Source organism: Equus asinus, chromosome 20 (genome assembly GCF_041296235.1).
Source record: "Equus asinus isolate D_3611 breed Donkey chromosome 20, EquAss-T2T_v2, whole genome shotgun sequence".
Lineage (NCBI taxonomy): Eukaryota > Metazoa > Chordata > Mammalia > Perissodactyla > Equidae > Equus > Equus asinus.
In genome coordinates, this window is record NC_091809.1 from 29,641,768 (window position 1) to 29,664,143 (window position 22,376).

A 22,376-nucleotide genomic window follows, 5' to 3' on the forward strand; every position below is an offset into this window, starting at 1 on the left:
CTCACACTTCCTGATTTCAAAACTTACTACAAAGCTTCGGTAACCAAACAGTGGAGTAGTGACGTGAAGACAGACATATAGACCAACAGAACAGAATAGAGGCCAAAGAATAAACTCTCACAACTATGGTCAAATGATTGGCAATGAGGGTGCCAAGACTATTCAATGGGAAAAGAACAGCTGTCTTCAACTAATGGTGGTGAGAAAACTGGATATCCACATACAAAAGAACGAAGGTGGACTGTTACTTTACACCATATACAAAAATTAACTCAAAACAGATCATAAACCTAAACATAAGAAGTAACACTAGAACACCCTTAGAAGAAAACATAGGAGAGAAGCTTCATGACACTGGATTTGGCAATGACTTCTTGGACATGGAACAAAAAGCAAAGGCAACAAAAGAAAAAACAGATATGTTGGACTTTAAAAACTTCTATGTGTGAAAGGACACAATCAACAAGAGTGAAAAGGCAACCCTTGGAATTGGGAGAAAATATCTGCAAATCATGTATCTGATAAGAGACTGACATCCAGAATGTGTAAAGAACTCCTACAACTCAACATCAACAAAACACAAACAACCCGATTAAAAAATGAGCAAAGAACTTAAAGATATTTCTCCAAAGAAGATACAGAGATGGCCAGTAAAGACATGAAAAAATACTCCACATCGCTAATCATTAGGGAATTCAAACCAAAACCACAATGAGATACCTAACCTCACAACCATTAGGATGACTTTTACCAAATAAACAGAAAACAAGTGTGGGCCACGATGCTGAGAAACTGGAACTTTGTGCACGGCCCATGGGAATATAGAATGCTGCAGCTGTGGAAAATGTATGGCAGTTCCTCAAAAAATTAAATACAGACTAACCATATAATCCAGCAATACCACTTCTGAGTATATATCCAAAAAAGTGAAAACAGGGACTCAAACAGATATTTGTACACCCATGTTCACAGCAGCATTATTCACAATAGCCAAAAGCAACCTAACTGTCCATTGATGAATGGATGCATAACCAAAATGTGGTACATGCAGACAATGGAATATTATTCAGCCTTAAAAAGGAAATTCTGACAGATGCTATAAAACGGATGAATCTTGAGGCTATTATGCTAAGGGAAAGAAGCCAGTCACAAAGGGACAAAAAAACTGTTTGATTCCATTTATATGAGGTCCTGGAGTGGTCAGATTGAGAGAGAGAAAGTAGAATGGTGGCCGCCAGGGGCCATAGAGAGGGGAGGGAGAGGTAGTGTTTAATGGGGACAGAGTTTCAATTTGGGAAAAAGAAAAAATTCCTGAGACGGATGGTGGTGATGTTTGCACAACAACCCGAATGTACTTAATGCCACTGAACTGTACATTTAAAAATGGTTAAAAATGGTAAATTTTATGTATATTCTATCACAATAAAAAATAAAATGATGTTATACCCAGAAAAAAAAAATTGTTTTCATAGGTTTGGTATGCCATTTCCATGTTTAAGGAAACCCCTGACCCATATTCCTGGCACGGACATGGCATGGGCTTCCCTACCACCCCACCCCGACCTCCACCACCCAACCCACCACAGCCCACTGAAGCATCTGGGCAACCCCAACTTCCCTGCAAAAATCTAGGCCCATAATTTCCTAGCTTCTTGCTTCTTTCGTAATTAGGGCTGCCAGATTGAGTAAATAAAAACACAAGACACCCAGTTATACTTGAATTTACAATAAATAATTTTATATATACACGAATATTTTTTAATGTAAGTATGTCCCATGCAATACCTGGGACTTATTTATACTAAAAAAACTATTCCTTGTTTATCTGAAATTCAACTTTAACTGAGTGTCCTGTGTTTTATTTGCCTGCCCCACAAATGATCAAAGAGTTCCTCGCATCTATGCATGCTGTGAATATTCCAAACCATTGACTGAGAGCAATTTGTACTGATGTATACTAATTTCTCAGTGTCACTGTTCTTGTTTTTACACAAGCAATTGGGTTAATTATTCCCATTTCTGCCTTTTTATTGCTTCCAATTATTACATGCAATGTTAAGATACTTTCTCACAAAAATTTATTTTAATACATATGTTTTGAATAATAAATGTGTACCATGCAGGACCTTTTTGGCAGAAGGATGTACCTTAAAAAGCCATCAATTGTAATTTTATAGTTGTAAGAAGTCCTGCTGTCTTACAGGCAAGGGCCACCCATAGCCACTCCTTTCTGCGTAGAGCTGAGCCCTGTGCTACCGCGACTCGGACACGTGGGTGTTTTCAGTCGTCAGAGCATCCAGAGGTGCGGCTGTGGCACTGTGCAGGGCAACGTACACACTGCCCCACCGAGGCCAACACTGAGGCAGGCAGCTCTGAAAAGACGACCATTGCAAGCCCCTCCAATGACAGATCTCAGGCAGCAGGGAAGAATGTGTTCCCGTGTTGAAAGGAACTGTGAGCCCCTTGATCTGAGAGCTGACCTGGCCTCTTTACTCCCAGCAGGAAGACAGGTGAAGGTCAAAGAGGCTGCTTGCTTTTACCTGGAGTGGCACCACCCTGGGCATCAGGTGATCAAAATAAAGGTCCACTGCATTCGTGAAGCCCTTGTACGTTGTTCTCAGCCTCATGCCAGAGTCTTGGAGTAACCAGCTTGAATGAAAAGGGGCGGGGGGGTTAGTTTCACTGTCTGTGGGTTTGCCCTGGGCAGGGGATGGTGGAGTGAAAGGCAGCAGCTTCAGGGTGCTTGGGAATGTGTCTGGAGGCCCCTCCCACCCCACTACCTCTGCTCAGCCAGGAAGGCAGGAGTTACTCCAGCTGACTCAGGAGCAAAGCCCCCGGCCCAGGCCCTGCACTCAGCACCGCTTCCTACCTCAGGACACCAGCACGGGCAGGGGCTTTACCTCCAGCCTCACAGCTCTAGGTCTGGCTGCCAGTCAAGCGGGAGAAAAGCTTTTCACTGGACGCCAGGCCCAGTCTTCCAGCATTTACTCTGCGATCTCATTACAAAGGGTCACGTGAAGACAAAAGGATTAGGAATCACTGGGACTGGAGAAGGACACAGATGCAACCTTCCAGTGTCACCCAGAAAAACAAGCCTGAGACAGACGCCGAGAGGCTAATCTGGCTTCCCCTGGGCTCCAGCTGCTCTCCAAACTGACAGTTGGCATTTGCATCAGTGATTCAGAGCTCAGCTGAGCAAGATTAACTCTTCCTGCAACCTGTCTGTGGTGACCACATTCCCCAGATGAACATGGAGCATTAGTTCCAGAGCTGGAGTCAAGGTATTTCTCCTTCTCACTTGAAATTCTGAGAAAACACTTATATTTTCTTACAAAAGGCTCCCATGCTTCTCTTGCCCTGCTTTGGAAGTCCTGAACAGGGTCAGAAAATTATCATTTTATGTTAGGTAAAAGTGGACAAGGAGAGAGCAGTTTCCTCTAGACCCCACCTTCCATCTCACATGGAACAGGCCTGGTGTGTCCTCCCCACTGAGATCCTGCCTGATTCCCAGTGCTCCCAGGTTGGCCTCCCCGGGGTGTGCCGAATGATGCGACCAGGACCTGGACAGACGGAACAGCACAGGGAGGTCTGAGTGCTGCAGCTCCCACCACTTCTGAGCTGAGACTGAGATCCTGTCCTCCGCTGCGCCTGCTGCAGCTGGGCCTGAGGACAGTGCTGCACACAGATTTAATCCCCAGGTGTGGGGGAGGCCACTCTGGCTGTATGCAGGCTTGGGGAAGGCACACTTGCCAAGCTGAACAGCAGAGCGGCAGAGAAGTGATCCCCAGTGGTGGAGGAGACGGAGACGGGCCTACCTGTGCCCCCTAGGGAAGGGCTGGGTCACGCTGGAAACAGAACAAACAAGGCTGAGGCTGGGGCTGCGCTGTGGCGAGAGGCCGCTCCCACAGGAGAAGGCACGACAAACAAGACCAGTCTTCCTCCCTCCTGGGGCGGCCGGGGTCGGGGGAGAGGGGGTCTAACCACCTGGAACACCGTGAGGATGGGGAAGATTATGCCTATTAATAAGCAAATCTTGTTGCTGGAAATTAATGGCAATAATGATGAGGCTGAGGAAGGAATGTGGTACCAGGTGATCCTGGTCTGGATTTCCACTCTAACCACAGAGCACTCTATTGACCTCAGCAGAGACTACACATCCTAAGATAATTCACAGGACCTGAGGCTTGAAGATAAAAGGTAAAACAGTAATTTGTTACTCCTATACTTTATCAAAATACTTGGACTTAGAAAACGATGCTTCGTAACATCCCTAAAAGCAGACAGGGTGAGCTTGATTGTGGCCATTTTGCAGTCAGGGACAGTGAGGTACAGAGCAGGTACACAGCCTGACTGAGGCCCCAGCTCCACAGCAGAGCCCTGATGAGGCGAACTGCCTGAGGGTGGCCAGCCCTGTTCCCGCGGCTCGCCAGACAAAAGCCACACGGAATTGGACAAAGGCAATGATTGTCACAACACTTAAAATGACCTCCTTTCAGGGGGCCGGCCCAGTGGCACAGCGGTTAAGAGTGCACGTTCCACTTTGGCGGCCCAGGGGTTCGCCGGTTCGGATCCCGGGTGCGGACATGGCACTGCTTGGCACACCCAGCTGTTGTAGGCGTCCCACATATAAAGCAGAGGAAGATGGGCACGGATGTTAGCTCAGGGCCAGTCTTCCTCAGCAAAAAGAGGAGGTTTGGCAGCAGTTAGCTCAGGGCTAATCTTCCTCAAAAAAAAAAAAAAGACCTCCTTTGGATGCCATTTATTCTAAAAAGGAACTTCACTGGGGAATGGAAAAATATACTTTAAAAGCAAAATTAAACCTACGTTTGTGATTAGTGTTTTGCATAAGCACAGGGACCAATGCAAGCTGCACCTGGAGCCTCTCACAGACCCGCTCACCTGGGCAAGCCCCCGAGGTCAATCTCGCTGCAGATGTAGGGGCCTGGACGCAGAATCACCCACAGCCCGATCTCCGCAGCAGTCAGGACAAAGGCCCTAGGGAGGTCAACGTCAGCAGCTCTCACGGCCTCAGACGCAGGCTGAGGAGGAGCCCAGCACACATCACAGCCCACGGTGGCGCAGCTGCCCACTTCTCCCTCGCTTGCCTTCCTCTCCAAGCGGGGAGACGGGTGAGGGAAGGAGAGGCTGCAGCCCCGGCCCCAGCAGAGCAGGATTCTCATGCAGCTCCCAGCCCAGGACATCTGCACAGCCCCACTGGGGACATGAGGAGGAGGGCATCACACAGGGTGCAGGGGAGGCCACCAGGGAACCTGACCCCAACGGCCTTGCTACCCTAAGGGGGCAACCGCTGTCCCAGTCAGCGGGGCTGGGCCACACTGCAGACTGGTGCTGACACCCGGGATTAGGCACCTCTGGGAGGCAGTGAGAGGTCTGGCTCGGAAGAAGCAGGCCGAGACCCCTGGGGGTAACAGGCTCACAGCTGCAGAGCGTCTAGGTGCTGGCTGCAGAGCCTTTCCCACTGTCCTGAGAACGAGGCCCCAGAGCCCAGTCTCTCTGGCTCTCAAGCAGAGCCAGATGCCCCCATGGCTCCTAACCAACCCAAGGAGCCACTTCTCCGCCTCCCACCCCATGCCAGGTCACAGAAGCAGCAACAGCACGTACTCCAGGTCCAGGTTCCCAGAGAAGTCAAATCTGCCTCTTTCTGGCTCATGGAGGTTCCATGGAACATAGCTGTAATAGAACAGACAGTTACAAGCCGAGCTTTTCATCTCTTCCATTTCAACTCCCGGATTACCTTCTTTATTCCTAAAACCCCTTATGATTGTTGAAGATGTATTTCTTAAGAACATTATCTTAATGACAGCAGGACCAGAACTAAGAACTAATCGAAGAGATCTAGGAGCCTTTGAGAATCCAGAGCAGGTCCCTGGGGGACTAATACCTCATCTCCTCAGGAGAAGGGAGAGAAGGCCAAGAAGACTTGGGTGCAGTGTGGGATCTGACCTCAGGTCAGCGTGAGTGTGTGCTCCCCTCCCCCTTCCTCCTCCTCATCTCTCCGTCTCTCTCTTCATTGGAGAAAAAGAAGTAGCTTCATAGAAAAACAGTTAAAAGTACAGTAAGAGAAAAATCTTAATCATCATTCTTATTTTTTACTGAAGCATCCAGAATTTCAAGCTTGTAACAGACTAGAGGTTGTAACTCTAAACAGAAGATGAGAAATGAAGTAAGTTCTTTAAGGGACCCGACTCAAGAGGCAGAAGGCAGGAGCGACCTACGATAGCAGTAATGACAGCTGCTCCTCTCCTAGACTCGCCCCCACCCCGGCTTCTCGTGGGCCCCCTCCAACTGCAGAGTTACAGAGGCAAAGGGAACGGGGCTTGCTTGCCTCCAGTTCAGACTCAAGAGTTCCGTGTTTAAGGAAAGATAGATTACCCTGCTGTTAGAAGGCAAGGCTTATCCTACAATATTCCTACAAGCTTCAGGAGTCCTCTAACATGTAAATGTACCCCAGGATCAGAACCTACACATGCAAATAAATGGATCCTTTAAGTAATCTTTCTAGAGAATAATACACACTTGTTTCAACCATGCTGTTGTAGCTCAGAACACTCCTGTAACTCTTTTTAGAAACTGTCTTCAAAGCCAGTTCATAAACCAGCCAAGAAAATCCATGTCCTTGATATGTACTCATACAATATCGCCTGAAATTTGAATAACCCAGCCAGATAACCCATTTTATTTCACAGACTTGGATCCAAATATCTGTTGGAAATTCTGAAAAATAAACCCACAAAACAATCAAGATTTTTCACAAATGAGCCTATGTTTTAACTGATTTTCACATCAACATTCTACTGAGTGCCCCCACGAGCCGATCACTGTGGTGGGGGCTGGGATGAAAGCTGCAGCACCCTGAAGATGATTCCAGAAAGGAATGCTGGAGACTGCTGACAGCCTCTCAAGGGGCTATTTTGAAGAAGACTACACTCATCTGCTGTATAAATTGGGGGGTGAGTGCTTGTTAAAAGATTCCATGTGATAATTTAATCTCCCCTCTACCCTCCTCGCCTCCTTCACTACATTCTTCTGCGCAGCACCTCTCTTTCTGTTCCTCCAGACTTTTCAGCCACGTCCTGTCTTCCCAGCCCTGCCAATGAGAGTGCGGGAGGCAGCAGGAGGGAGGGAGGCTGTCTGGCCGTCACCCAGCAGAGGGCTCGGGCTGCTTGCCTCTCCTATAGTTTTCCTCACAGAGCCTGGCTCAAAGACTCTTTTCAGAGGCTGCTCAGGTTTAGGATCTGCCAGGGCTCACCATCCGGACATGGTGGAGACCCCAGGCTGGGCTCCCAGAAGCAGCCCGGACACAGAGGCGAGGAGCCCTACCTGGGGACGGGGGTGGGGGCAGCACTCACGTGGTGAGGGTGTTCAAGCCACAGGCCTTCATCTTCAGCAAGCGGTCCCTCCAGTACTCCTTGGGGACGCGGAAGTAGTGCACAGAGCCCCCGAAGATCCAGAAGGTGGAGTCCTCCAGCATAAAGTTTTGGTCTTTCGCCTGCAGCCCTAACTGGCGGCGTCTCAGCCAAGGACGGGTCAGGTTAGACCAGTCCAACCTGCAACAAGACAAGGCAGTCGGGAGCCCCGGAGCTCGCCTTCGGCAGTGAGCAGGGCACAGAGGGGCGCCGGGCCTCCTCTCCTCCTCGGCAGGCCCTCAGCGTTTCTTTCTAAGGAGGGCCTGCTTCCAGGACACTCAGAAAAGGCTCCCCACCCTCCAACTCAGGCAACCTCGAGTCTTTCTTCAGCATCACTCACTCAGCAAGGGGAAGAGCAAGCTGAGCTGCAGTCAGGAACAAGACAAACAACACTCAACACAGAGACCAGGTGCTAACAGGAGACAGGACGAGGTGGGCGCACAGCACGTGGGAATGATGCTCTCAGTGGGCTGAGAAGCTGCCTGCTAGCGCTGGGGACCCGGGGGGTGGAGTTGGGGGCGGGTGCAACACATAGGTGCCTATGACAGATGGCCAGATTTTACAGGCCATTTGACTAAACATCCAAACAGCAACTACTTCAAATAGTACCTCTGAGCCACCTCACGGTCACAGCTGCCCGGCTCGAGGTGTAGATACCTGGAAAGAGGTATCTGGGTTAGAAACAGCATCTATTCATTGACCAAACCTCCAGGTCTTAATTATTATCCGAAGATCAAGTGTCAGCCAAGAGATAAACCAGCACAACAGAGAGCCCTACTGGAAAGGGCTGTTGGAAAGTTTTCGTCCCAAAAAGCACCTCTTAGCACCTCTTGGGCTAGCCAAGGTGAGCCCCCTCAAATTGATCCCCGTGACTCAGTGCTCCTAAAATTCCCCCTTTCTCTTTTCCTCCCAGTCTCCTGAAGGCCATGAAAAAAAAGCTAGTAAGAGAAGCTACAGAATGGGAAAACTTCCAGCCAGGAAATTTAGGAAAATTGGAGACAGAAAAACAAGATCAGGAGTAGTATGGGGCAAAAGCAAATTTTAATTGATGCTGTGAAAGATGGCATCAGTGGAGCCATATTAAAACAGAGCAGCCATTTCAGAAGAATTGCCTTGCATGTCATTTTCTTTATCTTCCAAACTAGACCTGACTGGCAACATTCCAAGAAGTCAGTAAGGACAAGAATATCCTGTTTGTAAGGACTGATGAAATTGGACTTTGCTGATGACCAATCTCAACCAATCAATGAAGTACAAGTCTAGCCTTACTTCACCTAGCACCAATAAACTCTTCTTTAATAAAATTCACCTCAACCTCCCATTTTCCATAAAAACCATAAACCCTCTCCTGTGATCAACACTATTTGGGTTTCTACCTGAATCTGTGCTCCCCGAATTGCAATTCTTTGATCCCAAATAAATGCTTTGCCTCTTTAACTGGTTTCTGTCTTTGTAGTTGATGATGTCTTTTCCATACCCACTTTTCATTACAGTTCCTAACATTTTAGGCAGGCCTCTTCTGCATAAAAAAGCTCTTCCCATTCATTTTGTAACACCGGCTAAAATAACATGCCGATTGAAGACTGTTGTCTCAGAAAAAACACACATGTTGGAACCAGAATTGGGCTGAGAGCAGCAGTCTTGATTCTGGATTCACCAGTTCTCTGCACCCTTCAAAGGGGTTGCTCCTTCACAAAGCTTTGGCCAACCATGTGGACAAACAGTGGGTGGCATGGGGGCACATGGCACATGCATGTCACACACCCCACAGCTGATTCTCCCAATATGCTCATGGGATGTCTCATCCGTCTTGCTCTATCTCCGTCTCTGCTACCAGCACCGTCCTCCCACTGGGTCCTTGCCCTATGTGCTAGCCAGCTTCTCCTCTACCTACAATGCCAAGTGCTTCAGCTCTGAACATAAACTTGCATACCCTACACTGGAAAGCAGCCAGTGCCCTGCTATTAAGGGGACCACCATTTCTAACGGCATTTAGGGCAGATCCACCACAACTTGCTCACGCTCCTCAGGAAGTTCACTCTCATCCTACCAAAGTTCCTCCAAACCACACATTTTATGGTCCCCATAGGAGTTCTGATACATATAGTCTTTTCCACCTCACTCCACACTCGGATAATTACAATTCAGTGGCATGTGTGTTGCTATAAGACATGGCCAGGGCCGGCCTCCCAGGCGTGTGACCCATGCAGCTGCACAGGGCCCCACACTCAGAAGGCCCCTTTCAACAAGTAGTAAGCAAGATACAGAGATCTAATGCACAGAAGAATGAAGAGAGACAACAATATTGTACTGTATTTATATGATGTTGTAAAGATTGTACAACAGCAATCATATTACAATACGTAAATGTATCAAAGTAACACACTGTACGCCTTTAAATAACTAATTAATTAAAAAGAAGGCCCCGCACACAGTTTCAGACACTCTGCTGTCTCTATCCTGAAAATATTGGTAATTTTTTAACAAGGGCCCCACAAATTAGGTAGCCAGGCCACGTGATGACGCAGGACAGTAGCTGAAATATACCGGTAACTGTTGAATGAAGGAATTACCTGAACCATTGGGTGGAGTCAGAGAAGACTTCACACAGAAGGCGACACTCTCACTGGGCCTTGAAGGCAGGGGTGTAAGTAAGGAGAGGAAACGGGGCAGAAGCATCCAAAAGTGAAGACAGATCTACTCAGGGAATGGCAAGCCGACCAGCAAGGAGGCAGGAGGCGGTGTACTCTGTGGCCCTCCTCAGCAGCGGGGCCGGGCCGCTCACCGCCGACGGCTTGCCACTCGCCCGCGGTGAGCAGGCCAGAAAATGAGCTACTTTCACAGCAGTGAGAGCAGTTCCATGTCTGCTGAAGCAACTCATAAAAGGCTCAGGTGGGTATTCTGTATCTTTTCTCTTCATTTCCTTTTTCTACTAATTTGTTTTTACTGCATTTTATAAAGGAAAACATTGGAAATTTTTTTTTAAAAAAGAAAAGGAAAATGATTCTTCACCACAGCCAGATCGTGAAGTTCTGCTCTAGACCAGAACCGGTGGTCTGGCCTCCGGCAGCTGTGCTCATAGAGATGGCAGGACAAACACAGTGACCAGTTCAACGTACCAGGCTTAGCACCAAATGGATGCGAGAGATGTGGGAGAGACAGAACACTGTGGAATCATTTCATCAGCAGCCTTCCTGAAACCTAACCGAAGCCAGCTACGCAGAAGAAGCTGCAGTAGTTCTCCAAGCTGGCAGCATATCTGAATCTCCAGGGAAACTTTTAAAACTAACGAATGCTCAGCCCCTACCCCCACCCCTGACCACATGACTATTTCTGGAGCTGGAGCACAGGTATTGGTAGTTTTTAAAAGCTCCTCCAAAGATCCTAACAGTCAAGGTTGAGGGTCACTGGCCTAGGAAGAGATTTATAGGAGGACTGGGACAAGTTTGGGAGCCAGAGACAGAAAAGCAGGAGCCAAGAGGGCAGAAGGTGCAAACTAACCACAGGAAGCTTGTCTCAGCAACTCATGGGCAAAGAAAATTATTTCTACTTATTCCTTCCTACTTCTCGCAGCCCCAGGACCCAAAGCTCACGCTGCAGCAGCAGGACTACAGTTCTGCTTCATCAGAGTCGAAATGATCATTTGCAGATAACCTAGAACCAGGCACTTTTTTCTTTCTCTAAAGAGAAAAGTTCCATGTTCTAAGTGACTTATAAATGATAATTCAGAACACAATTCTTCCAAAGGACCACGTATATGCGGCAGTGAAAACAAAAACAGTATCAGCAAGAGGAAGGTCTGGACACACATCCTGCCCCCGGCCTTAGGAGCACTGTCACCTAGGGCTGGTGACACTAGCTCTGTGGCATGAGTTTCTTCCTCTGTAAACAGGCTAACGCTGCCCTCACTGCTCACAAGGCTGCTGTGAGGGTCAGACACACAGAGCACTCTGTGATGTGCTACGAAGGCATCCCACCACCATCTGAAATCACTCGACTCTAGCAAGCTTTGCACACGAGAGAGAATAGCCTCAGTGGGTGTGTTTATGTCCCTAACATGAATAACTCCAAACTTTCCATTTTTCCCCCCTTTAATTTAGCATCTAATTATATTTTATGTGCTAGACTCTGTGCCAGACTCTTTTATGACAATTTCCAAAATTTTACAATGAAAGATCTATGCACTGGGATTCCATCAGACCAACCCAGCCCCTTGGCCAGGGGCCTGCAGACTCCAGCCAGGGGCCCAGTGCACCTGCCACCTGTGTCTGTGCAGCCTGCAAACCAAGAACAGTCTTCACGCCTTTAAGTGGCTGAAAAAGATCAAAAGAATATTATTTTGAGACACACAAACACTATCTGAACTTCACATTTCAATGTCCATAACCAGTTTTACTGGCACCCGCCACACCCACTCGTTTGTGTGTTGTCTGTGGCTGTTTCCAGGCACAGTGAAGTTAATGCAGTAGAAACTATACGGTCTACAGAGTGAAACTATTTACTATCTGGCCCTTTACGGGGAACTTTGCCAACTCCGCCTGGGAGGATGAGGCCCCAGAAACTAAAGGTCTCAGGGCCCCGTGGCCACTGTGGGCCTCCTTCTAGCCACCCCCTTGCTCTGGCTCTTTCCTTTGGCTACAAACTCCCCTCTAGTTTGGCCGTGACTGAAGTTTCCCACACCTCACGCACAGGAGGGTTTGTTCTCCCTGGTTTTGACTGTATCTGCTCCAAAGAACGCACCGTGTGTTCCTGCTTCAGGTGCTCCTCTCCAGGCCGCCTGCCCACCCCCAGGCTCTCCCCTCAGGCACCTCCCTCCAGGCTCACCCCAGGCTACAGTGAGGAAGAACCGGGTGGACAGAGTCTTTTCTTAAAAACAGGGGCACGCTGACAGTCCAGTGGTGAAAATACACACACACACACGCGCGCGCACACACAATCTCACTGTTTTTAAAGACAGCGAGAATACAATTTAGCAATCACTCCACCCGGTAGCAATCCTTATTCAATGGCCAGAACTTCAAAAGGACAATCTCCAGTTCTTCACCAGGCTCACCTCGCCGCCCCCAACCTTTGTTGATGACCGCGTCTCCCCAAACGCTACAACAGCCTTCCTCCCCACCAGCTGCGTGCTGGGGCACAGCCAGGGCTGGAGGAGACTCTCCGGGACTCCCCCATTCCCGCTGGGAGCACACACTCCTTCACCTGCCCCAGGTGATAACTATTCAGTAGGAAACCCCTGTCTAGGTTTACGTCCCCAGGTGTCGTCTGTGTGTGCAGACTGTCTTCCCCTGGAGCTTGTCAGAAATGCAGGAACTCAGGCCTGCCGAGACCTGCTAATTCAGCAGCTGCATTTGAACCAGGCCCCACGGCTAAGGCTTGAGAACCACTACTCTCTGCCTCCTCCGCGGAGATCTGCGTGCACACACTCTTCCTGGGTAGAGCTTCTCTTGGCCAGTGCCTTCATATCCTATCAGTCTCTAGATGTTTTGAAAAATACTTCCTCTGGGATTGGCCCCGTGGCGCTGCAGTTAAGTGTGCATATTCTGCTTTGGCGGCCCAGGGGTTCGCGAGTTCGGATCCCAGGTGCAGACATGGCACCGTTTGGCACGCCATGCTGTGATAGGCGTCCCACATATAAAGTAGAGGAAGATGGGCACGGATGTTAGCTCAGGGCCAGTCTTCCTCAGCAAAAGGAGGAGGATTGGCAGCAGGTAGCTCAGGGCTCATCTTCCTCACAAAAAAATAATTTCCTCTCAGTGCTTATCAAGAGGCATGAACTGAACACTGCAAATAACAAAAGCTAACTGCTGTAAAATTCTGGAGAGTCCAATTGTTTCCTTTTTGAAGATTTTCTGGTAGGTTACTAGAGACGTTTTTAATACATTAATAAAAGGGATGGATTCACTGAGACAATGACAAAGACAAACGTTGGATTTCTCAAAGGATTTCCCTGTGGGAAAATGAGATGATGCACATGAGAGCTTCGTAAATGACAAAGTACGATACAAATGGTTATTAATACTGACAGTGATCATGGCATTAATAACAACCTCGACAGTTCCCTGAGTAATTAACTCAGGAATCGTAAAATAAAGGAAATACAAACTAGGTGGGTACTGCAGGCCACAGAGCCTCTCCTTCTGACTTGGGCTTGTTACCAAGCAGCTAACTACCTTCTGAGGGAGCCCAGCTCGCTCCTGCCGCTTTTCCTGGTGAGCAATTCATTCGTGATAAGACTGTGTTTGATGAGGCCTTTCTCACTGGAGCTCACATGAACACTTTCCTCTGGAACTTCCATCGCCCTCATATCGTCGCTTCACTGCAGGACAAGCAGCTCTCCAGCCCGAGAACCACCCAAACAGCAGCCTCGGTCACTGACCTGGCCTGTCCTCGCCTCGCTCTGCTCAGAGGCATGCTCCATTCACAGGTGGTGGGGACGTTCCCGGACGAAGGCACACCTGTCAGGACTTCTGACAGGGCCTCAGACAATTTAACAAGACCTCAGCAAAACGGATGTCGCTGCCACCCCTTTTCCAAGTATTACAAGCTGTGCAAGCTACAGACACAACAATAAACTGTAATGGCGAGACCTGGCTCCTGAGCTCCCTATGGTGACAAGCTGTCATCTGGTGATGACTGGCGAGGGAGGAGCAGTGGAGGGAGGATGTCTTCTCACACTTTGTACTCATCACTGTAGTGGGTCACGAAGACAAAGGGTGCAGCGCAGGCTCCACACAGACTGGATGGCACTGGGCATGGCCAAAAGTGCTGGGTGGACATGTTTAATGGAAAAGGGCAGACGAGTAGGTGACAAGCTTACAACCTCTCTCATGTGAAACGGCCCATGACCTGATCCTCAGCTTTCAGAGAGGGTCTTCCAGGGCAGCTGGGGTGGGAGAGGAGCCGGATCCAGTCATCCACTTGAATGATTTCCTTGAACGAGGTGTCCGCATCAGGACAGGTCTCAAATGTTTCTTGCCATGCCAAAGGGCATCCCTCTGTCACCTATAAGTCCTACAAATATTGATCAGTAACTGGGGTCACAGCCATCTCCTTCAGTCTTCTGTCATACTTCACATAGTCCGCCCAGATGTGGACAGGCCAGGATACACACAACCAGACAAGGCAAAGACAGCATCGTCAACTTCTGGAGTATGCTGACCTCCAGCAGAGATCAGGCAACAATCGTACACTTTTAGGCTGGCCAGGGCATGGACAAGCCAGCTCCATGAGGTAGGAATCTGCAGAAGTAGTCCTTTAACTCCCAGAACACAAGTCCTTGCTGGTCCTGAGGGTCTGTTATTTTGGCAGTATACGTAATGTGTACTTGCTAACCTGAGATGATAATTTACAAATTCAATTTCCAGGTGCCACTGTGACCCTATTAGGGCCACCCTAAGTAGAGGTTGAACAGAATTTGGGTCCAGGGCATCATATTAAAGATGCTGACCAAGAAAACACTCACCTCTTCATTTATCCAAGTGGTCACACCCAAGACCATTATTTAGATGGCAGATATGTTAGACTGCCCAAAAGACATCATCACACACAGAAATTTCCTGACCTGGGTCTAAAATATAAATTTCTATTCATCACTCTTAAGATTCTCAGGTGGTTATAGGCTCCTGTGAGGTCCAACTTCTTTGAATGTCTGATGCCCCTAAACTGCCCACTTGGGAATCTTCTGGTCTTACCAGCCACGCGCACTCCACCCTCGGCCGGGGAGTTTGAGAGCCTGAGGAAGGAACTGTCCGCTCTTCGGCCCAGGCCAGTGCCCTTAACGCCACTACTCCAAAAGAATGCCTCGTGGGTGAATCCTTGAGCCCTAAGAACTTCACCCCGGAGAAATGGAACCCTGTCCCTGTGTCTCTGCTTCCTGGTTGTGCTGCTTGGCCTGGGACCAATGCTCTGGGCTCCTGCTTTGTTGGGAGAAGCATTAAATATTCCCAAAGGGTTTGGCCTTCCATTCCAAAAGTGGGTGCACTCATTCTGCCAAGATGCAAGGTCACTTTGCAGCAGTTTGCAGGTCTATTGCACTACTACAATCTTAGCACCTCTGGACCTCCCTCTGAAGGCTCCTAGGTAAGCCAGGACTTGGCCGAGCACCCAGGGCCCAGCAAGGCAGACCAAGTGGCTGCCTACATGACCCAGGGACATGCTGGTGGTTCAGAAAGCAACGTTTTCTAAATACTGTAGGAAGTTTACATGTGAATAAGCATTCACTAGATCAAAACTTTTGAGACCCAATCGTGAAATAACAAAAACTCCTCATTACTAATCAGCCACATAACGACAATAGAAATGGTCCTGAGGTTATATGAGACTGTACTTTCACTTTAGGAAAACTTCCCATTGGTAGCATCATAAATAGAAACAGTGTCGTATCTCAACCTAGAGAGAGGTGAGAACTCCACGAGCTAACCCAAAGGGCGCTACTGATAAGACTCTCATCTTGGCGATGCTTGTGGAATCAGAATGATTTCATGAAACAGGGGACAACATAAATATATTAAATATTTTTTTAAATCCACCACACGGGACTTACTTACACGGATGTATAAGAGATGGGCTAGTTCTCACAAGACGCAAAGAATCTAGACACACGCAGGTTAAACAGAATCTCTCTCAGACCAGAGAGCTCAGAATCTCCATACTGATTCAAGAAAAACACAACGCGCTATTTTACTGACTGACTTATTGTTTTCACTTACTTAAATGTCTGTAAGATTTAAAATGAATATCTCATGTGGTCAGCAATTCTACACACAGAAATACATCCAACGGATATTCATTGCAACTTTATTTGCAGTAGCTAAAAGATTGCAAACAATCGTTGTCCGCCAATAGGGGCTATTCAAATAAATTATATGCCTAATGGACAAACGGGGTAATACATACAGCTGTCTTCTTATACATGCACAGAATACCCTTGAGAGAAACCATTATCAGTAATCACCTCTAGCGGCAGGGAGAGGGGTGCCCGGGGCCAGGAGGGAGGGGTTTACTTTCCCCTTTATAGTATTTGGATATTTCATCCTTTTCACATATTACCTACTCACAAAATAAACTTTACAGGAAAAAAACAGTGTGTTCTTGAAAGGAACACCCCCACTAACTGTCCCACTGAGTGTGGAAGTATAGACCAGTGAGTATCAACTCACAGTCCCAACTGGGCAGATCCCAATCACAAAACATTGGCTTCATTACCATGAGCCTCTAAAAATACCCCTGTCCTTCTATTCCAGGAGAAGTCCAACACAACGGGAACTCTTTTTCCATATTGCCTTTAATATCCAGAGCAACAGATTTAAGCAAAAGATAAAACTAGGTGGAAAGGAAGCAGCAAACATCCCTACACTCACACCAAAAGAACTCTCCTGGATGATGGGGGGCGGGGGTGCGGACGGACACGCCTGGACTCTAGAGTCCGTTCCAGGTACTAAATGTTCTGAAAAGATCTAAGTTCCCACATCTCCTGAATCTTCATCAGAAGAGCACTCATCAAGATACAATGGAACTGTGAGTCATTTCATCAAAGATTAAGTGCTTTTATTTCACTTGCTACTTCCTTGACCTAAGGTGGAGAGAACTCTTTGGCCAACTTTCTGATACTTCCGCTGCCCAGGCTCCATTGCTTTTTGCCTCCAATCCCCTGGCTATCCCAGCCTCTTAGATCACAAATACACCAATAATGCCCATGCTCTTCTCCAAGACACTCGTCCCCACCAGTTGTTGGCTACATGGCCCTGTAAGAATCCCAGTGCCAAGTCTGCCTTCCCAGCACAGGGCGGCTCAGACATCCTACCCCTCCCTGACTGAGCCACTGCCAAGATAGGCATGCTTTCCCACCTGTGACAGAGAGATGACTTCCTGATTAAAGACACCTCCCAGATGCTGCAAACCTCACTGATGGAAGATGAAAGGGACATCTTCAAAGACTTTGAAGATTCCAGGAACTATGACTCAGGCCTCAAGCAGGGTAAAGTCCTAGAACAGAGAAAGCTCATAAAATCAATGACCTCACAGAAGCCCAGGAAGAGAGGGACAATCTGCCCACAAACCCTTGGAGAACAGGACTGGCCATGATCTGGATCAAAGAAAGAGACCTGGTCACATTGCTAAGTTATCCACCTTCACGAAGGAGAGTTGATAGGTTCTCCTCCTTTTCTTTCCTATGAGAAGAGCTTGAGGCCTGTAATCCAGAAAATGCCAGTGCGGGAGCAGTATGAGTGTGACAGCTGAGCCAAGAGATGAGCTAACCTTTGAGGAGGCACGATGCAGGCTGCCTATCCGGAAGCTTTCCTTTCTCCTGACCTTTGCCAGCTAAAATCTCAGGTATGAAAGACGCAGAGTTAACTGAATTATTGCTCAGTTATGCATTTAGTCTAAAGAAAAAATCATGAATAGGAACTATGCCTTGATATTATCAAACAGGCATTCTTGTGTTCATGGAGTGGGAGGAGGCAAGAGTTGAGAGGCAACTGGCCGGAAGACACAGTTCACATTGATACACACATCACAGACCTCAAAATAACACGCTGAGTGAAAGAAGCAAACCAAAACAGAGCACACAGTTTAGGATTACATTTCTGTAAAACTCTAGAAAATGAGAACTAAGATATGGTGGCAGAAAGCAACAGATCAGTGTGCTTGGGGATGGGGCAGCAGAGAGGGTTAGGAGAGATGCAAAGGGCATGAGGGAATTTCCGGGGCTGATGGATATTTTCACCACCTTAATTGCGGTGGCAGTTTCACAGATAGATATATATGTCAAAACTTATCCAACTGTACGTGTTAAATATGTGCAGTTTATTGCATAGCAATTACACTGTGATAAAGGTAATTTTTTTAATTTTAAGCTAAAACCCTGAAGACTGCAATCTTCAAAAATCATCTTGGTCCTCCTATTTCTTGGCTATGATGTAATCAAACAGCTATGATTGACCATGAACCAGCCCAAGGTAAAGTTCACGGAAAAAAACAAAAGTTGCAGCTAAGCAGCCCCCTCCCTGCCCAAACAGTGGCCGCCCGAAGCCCAGGAGAGGACTGCTCCCCACCCTCCACGGGCTGCCCGAGGCCCAGGAGAGGACTGCTCTCCCACCCTCCACGGGCCGCCCGAGGCCCAGGAGAGGACTGCTCCCCACCCTCCACGGGCCGCCCGAGGCCCAGGAGAGGACTTCTCCCCACCCTCCACGGGCCGCCCGAGGCCCAGGAGAGGACTGCTCCCCACCCTCCACGGGCCGCCCAAGGCCCAGGAGAGGACTTCTCCCCACCCTCCACGGGCTGCCCGAGGCCCAGGAGAGGACTGCTCCCCACCCTCCACGGGCCGCCCGAGGCCCAGGAGAGGACTGCTCCCCACCCTCCATGGCGCTGCCCACCCAGCGGCCAGTGCCCCTGCAGCCTATATTCCACTGGCCACATCCACATTCCCAACAACAGCTGGGCAGGCTCCTGCCTCCCGCTCAGTTAACGACTCAGGCAAAGCTGGACTAAGGTAGAAAAGGAAGCGACAGAGTTGTTCTCCTCTGGCCTCCAGAGCTAACCCTCCGTGTCCAGCCCAAGCTGGACTGAAGGAGTTGGGTAGAAAGGGCCCATGAAGGTACAATCAAAAAGATGCCCCAAAGACACGTATTGTAAAGGACTGTAAGAGACGGCTGTGAACTTGGTTCAGAGCTTCTCTGGCCTCTGTTCTACCTGCTGAGAAAGAAGAGATAGCAGGAAAAACAATGACTTTCTTAAGCATTTCAAACTATTTCCACGGGCTTAAGTCACAGCTATTCATTCTCTATTGCCATTTCCAGGCTACTCCATAAGGCCCCGACTGACTCCTACTGTGGCCACCCAACCCAGATGGGGAGATGGTTAACTCACCTGTGAGCAGCTCAGGCTTCTTCACAACCCAGTCAGCTGCCTGACACCCACAAGCATCTGGCCTCCTTCCTGCACCCACCTGGCCCATCCCAGGCCCTTGAGTGCCGCCCCTCATAACGACCTGTCTGGGTCCCTTGCATGGACTGCCGTATCCTTAACTTCCAAAAACAGGCAAGCCACAAGCTACTTCTACCTCTGGCCTTTCCCTCCGGGTATGGACTCCCTGATACCCGACTCCATGCCAGAGGCTCCTGCTGCCTCTACAGTGAGTAATTCTTCTGGGGTTTGCATCAGCCTTGCACCAGGAGGAAGGCAGAGCATCCTACAAGAGCCAGGACCATCTTCAAAGAGGAATGGGTAGAGACCACAGACAAGATGGGGAAAACTCTTGGGGACAACTGGGGAAACAAAACACATCTTAAGTTTTCTGGGCCAAGAGTGAGAAGAACACCATTTCCTTCTCCCAAATGATAGTATGACATCCTTACTATCTCCAAAACAAAGAAGAGATCTAAGACTTCTAAAGATGTAACTGGAAAGAATTTCTGAATGTGCTGTTGTGGCAGTGTTCAGATGTTAATCTCCATCAAAAACGTGTCTATCTCCCAGGGGAAGTTCAGAGCTACTAACTAACAAGAAGGACAGAGAAGCAGCAAAAGATAAAGCTGAGGGCAGTGTGCCAGCCCTCAGTTCCAGTGGCTCAGTCTTCAGCTTCTCCAGCATTAACTCTCAGTGGCAAAGCATTTGACACTGCTGGTCTGCCTTCCCAGCAACACTGCAGGTTTGAATATGGAAAGTGCCAGGCATCAACCTGAAAAATACGGTCAGAGCTATAGAATCGTATAAATACATACAGTTTAGAAAAATTCTGGGCTAGGGCACCCACACAGGCTAGGGGATAAAACATTCTATCACTAAGTGCAGCCACCTGCCACAGACAACATTTTGTAAGGGGAGGTGGGGAGGAGCGAGGTGGTGAATGGTGACAAAGTGGAGAGAGAAGACACATCAATCCCAGAACAGGGCAAATCAATCCAGGGCCGAGGATCTCGGAGGACCCAGAGGACAGCATTTTCAAGACTGCCTAGGCAGGCTAAACCGACCATGGGTATGAGCACTGGAGCTCTAGCCTCTGCCCTCTGCTGAATGTTCGAGAAGCCTCCAGCAGGCTCGCTAAGAAATGTGGGGACCTGGGAGAACAGCAGAAGGGGGTTCCCCAAGGAAGACTGGGGGCCGGGCAGTGATGGGCGTACATCTGAGAGGGATTTGAAGGCTAGTTCTGCTAACCTTCTCAGACGGCTGGGAGTATCCACGAGGAAAGCAGAGCCCGGCATCCCAGGCGCGGAGAAAGAGCGGGGAAGCCGTAGGGTACAGAAGCCCGGGGACTGGGAGGGCAGCGCCCGGCGTCACCCAGAGGCCTGGATCTCCAGGCAGGAGCAGCGTGCCTGGAGGCGCAGAGGGAATCCGGGGTATTGGGGAGCTCCAAGAGAGAACAGGCTGGAGGGCTGTTCCCAGAGGGAACTCGGGACTCGCGGGTCGCGGTAACACGACTCCCGGGGCTGCCTCCTCGGCGAAGAGGGGAGACTGGGACTCGAGGCGTGGAGGGCTGGGGTCGGGAGTCGGGCAGCTGTGGGCGGGGCTCTCTCTCACCTGCGGAGCACCAGCAAAGTCAAGAACCCCAGCAGCACGAGTCCGAGCGCGCGGCCCGGCCTGCGACGCAGGTTCCACGTGGTCATCGCGCGTCCGCGGCGTTCTGGGACCAGCTCCCACTCCAGCCTGCGCTCAGCCGCGCGGGAGGCTCAACGCGGGGGCGGGGCCGCGTGCTGGTCGCCTGGGCAACCGGGCCGCCGCCCGCCGGGCCCGCCCGCGCTCATTGGCTGCGGCCCGAGGCCCCGCCCCGGCGCCGAGGGCCCAGCGTGGGTAGGGCGGGGCCTCGGCGGGCGCGGGCGGGCCGGGCGCCGGCTCCCCGCGGCCCCGCGCGGCCCGGAAGCTGTGCTCCTGCACGTAGGGCGCGAGCAGGTGCGGAGCGCTGGGCGCGCGTTGCGCGGCGCTTGCTCGCCCGTGGAACGCAGCGGTCGAGTAGTCCCCGCCGCGCTGCTGCGGCAAGCGTGTCGTAAAGGCGCCTGCAAAGCCAACGCAGCCTTTTAAAACAGTTCAAGTTTTGAAGAGAAAAAATTTTGAAGTAGTAGTGAGTTATGTGAAAAGCCAGAACACTGTAGAATTTCCTTTAGACATATTTTATGGCTGCTTGTGTTTCATGTTTGAATAGCGGGGGGGAGGGGCCCGGGCGCGCACCAGAATGTTTTCCGCCTGTGGTCTCCACAAGTGTTACTCCGGTCCTGACTCCCAGCACTTTCAGTTTTTTATTTTAAAAAAGTCCAGATAAACGCCTCAGATTTTAGGAAAGGACGAATAAAATACTTATTCTGCACAGAATTATGTCACAAGGATGTTGTGTAACATTTGGGCGAAACTTATGCTTTCTAACAATCACAAACCCAGCCCATCCCGAAAACAAAATTCAGATTTTACTGAAAGAAAATCTGAAACATTTTCTAGGGAGGCTGTCTTTTCAGAGTATCAAGGTTTCTGAAAATATCCCCCATTGCGTGTTCTTAAACCATTTCCATTTACAAGTTTTGACCTTGTAAAGCTGATAGGAAGAAAATGAGATTTTACTTCTTGGAACAAAGGCAGACTTTAGTGTGAAGGGTCCTTTTTCTCGCATTAAGCAAATATTTAGTCAAGTAGCAGAAGTTAAACCAAGGAAAGGCAAAAAGAAACAAATAAACTAGGGTCGGGGGAGCCGGCCACAAAGAGAGGATGGATGGGGGCTTTGCACAGCGCAGTTCTGACAGCTGGGCCAGGAACGGTCCTAGAGACCTGCAGAGAGCGCGCCGCCCTGCTCAGCACACTCTCCTAAATCAGAACCTTTTCTCCACTTTGTAACATATATCATTGCTTGATAGTTGTTAAGACTATAAAGAAAATATTTTTGGATAAAAGCTAGCCCATGAGGCATATGGAGAAAGTGTCAAAGGTTAACCCCCGTTTTTACCTGTGGAGGCCCGTGCTAGA

The 22,376-nt window shown here is 49.2% G+C and overlaps 1 protein-coding gene across 9 annotated transcripts in view; it reads right to left on the minus strand.

Annotated features, from left to right (window-relative positions):
- GLB1L2 (galactosidase beta 1 like 2) overlaps positions 1-21,122 on the minus strand; it is a 46,870-nt gene extending 25,748 nt beyond the window's left edge. For 2 of the 9 annotated variants that reach the window (XM_014865959.3, XM_070489883.1), the window contains exons 1-6: positions 20,949-21,116; positions 8,037-8,084; positions 7,371-7,568; positions 5,623-5,691; positions 4,900-4,995; positions 2,541-2,649 (exon numbers count right to left, since the gene is read on the minus strand). In XM_014865959.3, coding sequence (XP_014721445.3) covers positions 2,541-2,649; positions 4,900-4,995; positions 5,623-5,691; positions 7,371-7,568; positions 8,037-8,084; positions 20,949-21,034 — 606 coding nt within the window. In that variant the 5' untranslated portion in view covers positions 21,035-21,116. Of the gene's footprint in view, positions 1-2,540; positions 2,650-4,899; positions 4,996-5,622; positions 5,692-7,370; positions 7,569-8,036; positions 8,085-20,585; positions 20,744-20,948 lie in introns of all 9 variants that reach the window. The other 7 variants (XM_070489886.1, XM_070489885.1, XM_070489888.1 and 4 more) reach the window with 5 other exon arrangements.
- Positions 21,123-22,376: the final 1,254 nt, after the last annotated feature.